The sequence below is a fragment of the Grammomys surdaster genome, unplaced genomic scaffold, assembly GCF_004785775.1.
Source record: "Grammomys surdaster isolate TR1022 unplaced genomic scaffold, NIH_TR_1.0 126059, whole genome shotgun sequence".
NCBI lineage: Eukaryota > Metazoa > Chordata > Mammalia > Rodentia > Muridae > Grammomys > Grammomys surdaster.
The window spans coordinates 4,028,238-4,031,721 of NW_021620869.1; the positions used below are offsets into that span (position 1 = coordinate 4,028,238).

Consider the following 3,484-nt stretch of genomic DNA (forward strand, 5'->3'; position numbering starts at 1 on the left):
CAGCCACGCGGGTTACTGTGGACTCTGTGAGTTCATCCACACAGCCACGCAGGCAGGTTACTGTGGACTTTAGTTTGAATGTTTACTTGGATCGTCACATGGTGCTCCCATCCTTCACTCATCTGAGTGCTCTCAAGATCCCTTGCGGTCGCACACGTCATGGAGTCAGCTGTCTCATCTCGCTGTCTTAGGGTTGGCATCCATTGGTGATCTCTTTACACTTGCCTTAAGATCTCTCTGGTCCTCGCCAAGGTACCTAGACATGCTAGGAGAATTTGCATCTTGGCTCCTTTTTCTGCTCTTCCTGACTCGCTCTGACTCTGCTCTGCAGAGAGAGGGCTTGCATCCCAGGGCTGCCAGTGAGAAGTAGAAGTCACAGCTCTCATTGATATCCAAAGAGGATGCGTCCTGTTATTGAGGCGTGGAGACTCCGGGGTCCCTTTAGGGACTCTATCAACACCATGATGAGGCCTGAGGTGTTCCATAAAGCCTCTGGGTGGAAGGCTGGGGGTCTATCTGGTGATTGCTGGCAAGGGACAGCACATTGTCCTATGAGGATGGGCTAGAGCAGATACTGCCTAGTGTTTCTTCTTCTTGATTGGCTGGCCTGCCTGCCTGCGAGCTTCAGATGGAGGCAGTTCTTCCCTTAGCATTGTTTCCGGACAGCTGGTTCTGGCTGTGGAACTTGTGCCAAGGAGCCGACACTGTCTCTCAATTGTCACTATCTCCCTCCCCTTAGACATTCTAACAAAGGTGGCACTGATTTGGAGTTAAAACACCATGTATATAGTGAAGACCCAGGGCTCTCACAAAGGAAAATGGGGCACCCTCTGTGCCTGCTGAGCCTCCACTGCAGAGAACAGTAGAGCACTGCAGCACACAGGGAACCCAATACTCTGACGCATTTATGAGAAGGGGGACTCCTATTGCAAGCTCTGAGTCCCCCCGAGAGACTGCAGATCTGAGTCCCACTGCGGAAACCAATCAGTAAGATAGATCCTGGTTTGGGATTGTGCTTCTAAGAGAGAGAAATGTCGAAATGTCGCTGACTCCACTGACAGGAGTTGTCTGGCCAGCCGGACAGAAGCTCGTGGACTTTCAACCTTACCCTGGCCTGAAATTCCGCTCTTGTCCACCTCCAAACAGCATGGGGTACAGGGGGGTAAGTTTACCAACCCCTCGTACATACAGAGCACCGATCCTGGGGCCGTAGAACTGGAAGGAAAAACCAGTCATTTACTCACTGGGAGCTGCTTGGCAACCTGCTCCGTTTGTGTCTGAGTGTGAGAGGCACAGAGTGCTCCGGGCAGCTCTGGGGGCGCATGCTCCTGCTGTTTCCTTGTGGCTTGGTCTGCTTTTCTGCTACGACTTGGTGTACGAGATTCACAGAGCCCTCAGGTCCAGGGTCCAGCCCAGTCTGAGGACAGGCAGGTGTTGGATTCCTGTTCCAGTCCTATGTTGGGAGGGGCCTGCGCATGGCACCACTGGATTGTGAAGGAAGGGGCCAGAATGGCCGCTGAGGGCTTTTCCTGCACTCTACAACTCCCAGTGGTAAGAGGCAAAGGGTTAAGTGTCACAGTGTCAGGCCAGCTTGAGTGCTCCTTTAGGGACCAGCTAAGGTGTAAAACAGAGCACAGAACATCTCAGTCCTTGTCAGCTGCCAGAAAGCCAAACGGAAGCTCTGGGGAGGATCTTTGCTACAACCTTGTTCCTGAACTGCACTTTGAAGAGTCACTGAGACCGAAACTTCTTGCTGAGAAGTCATAGTTCAATCAAGTTAGAGGAGGCAACAGTTTCCTGGACTCATCTCTTTTATGCTGGCAGGGTCCTCCATGGGTGCAGATGAGGCCTCTGTGTTAAGTTTCTCCGACAACCAACACATGGCCATCCATCCTCCACAGAGCCCATTGCTATGTCCTCCCCTGACTCCGTGTGGGTTGGGGTGCCCTGCTATCTGTGTCATGGTTTGTCAGAGGTCATTCGAGCTGTTACTGGTGTCGTAACACATATGCACTGAAAGCTCTCGGGGACAAGGCCCTTCCTGAGTTGCTGTCACCACATCTCAGGACCTGGTCCCTGACAGGCACCTGGTGTTCACTGGATGACGACAATGACATATTCGGTCATGGACAGTGGTGCTGAGGCCTCCACTCTGCTGTGGCTATTAAGTCAATATGGAGGGAAGGCAGCCCATGTGCACATACCTTATGCCCCACGATGGTCAGGAAGTCCACGCCCAGGTCCTCAACATCCACTCGTCTCTTCCCCAGTGCCTGAGCGGCATCTGTGTGCACCAGGACTCGGGGCAGGCCCGAGGCAGCCCGGATCTGGTTCAGGGCTTTAATACGACGACTGATCTCGGAGACAGGCTGAAGCAAGAGGAGATAAGCAGCAGAATGAGTGCGTGGTTCTGACTAGATGGGGGTAGAATGACTGACATGAGCTGCCAAGGGCGGAGCTAAGCCAGAGTCAAGGACAGAAAAAGGACAGGCCCAGTGCAGATGCTGCGTGGAAATGCCCATGTCAAGTACCTTCTTCCCTGGGGCCTCCCTGAAAAGAAAAAGGCCAGCTCACCATGATGACGCCGGTCTCGTTATTGGCCAACATGATGGTCACAAGGCACGTGGTGGGACGGACAGCCGCCAGGATATCCTCGACCTCTGCTTGCCCGTTCACCTTCGACACTGGGACAAAAGTGACCTCTGAGATACAAAACACATATACTAAGGTTAACCATCCAAATAACTCCACAATTATATATATATATATATCTCTTTCTTTCTTTCTTTTTCTCTTTCTTTCTTTCTTTCTTTCTTTTTTTTTTTTTTTTTTGTTTTTTTGAGACAGAGTTTCTCTGTATAGCCCTGGCCATCCTGGAACTCACCCTGTAGACCAGGCTGGCCTCGAACTCAGAAATCCGCCTGCCTCTGCCTCCCAAGTGCTGGGATTAAAGGCGTGTGCCACCACTACCCGGCCACAATTATATTTTTTAAAAAGAGGAATGTACCACCCAAGTTCAGAAAACATTAGAAGTGCTGTCCACTGAGAAGTTCAGGCCTCAGGCTATTCTCCCAACAGCAGGACTTGGGTAGTGAGTAGCTACAGGAAGTTGGACACACCATGGCAAGAGGTAATACCTTAGGTGACACATTAGCAGATGCATCCAGGGAGAGATAGCAAAAAGAGGATTTTCCAGGGCCAGACAAAAGGCCCACAGAGAATGGGGAGAGGTTCCAGCCAATTTCTGTCCATAGTCAGTGGAGTCTAACAGCTGTACCATCATCGGCAGACAGACACTCCTTAGAGAAATCAGAACAAAGACAGCCAGTGCGTGCAAGCCCTCTCTAGCCTCTGCGTCTTGGGATGGATTTGTGCGTGGCCATGGCTGTGTGCAAGATATGAGATCAACCATGCTCCAGCTCCAGCTTCAGAGAGACAGAGAGAGAGAGAGAGAGAGAGAGAGAGAGAGAGAGAGAGAGAGAGA

At 51.5% G+C, this 3,484-nt stretch overlaps 1 protein-coding gene across 2 annotated transcripts in view; it reads right to left on the reverse strand.

The window, feature by feature from the left end:
* The window catches only part of Scly (selenocysteine lyase), a 21,314-nt gene that overhangs the window by 8,599 nt on the left and 9,231 nt on the right, over positions 1-3,484 (reverse strand). For both annotated transcript variants that reach the window (XM_028755389.1, XM_028755388.1), the window contains exons 5-7: positions 2,575-2,702; positions 2,205-2,369; positions 1,109-1,215 (exon numbers count right to left, since the gene is read on the reverse strand). In XM_028755389.1, coding sequence (XP_028611222.1) covers positions 1,109-1,215; positions 2,205-2,369; positions 2,575-2,702 — 400 coding nt within the window. The remainder of the gene's footprint in view (positions 1-1,108; positions 1,216-2,204; positions 2,370-2,574; positions 2,703-3,484) is intronic.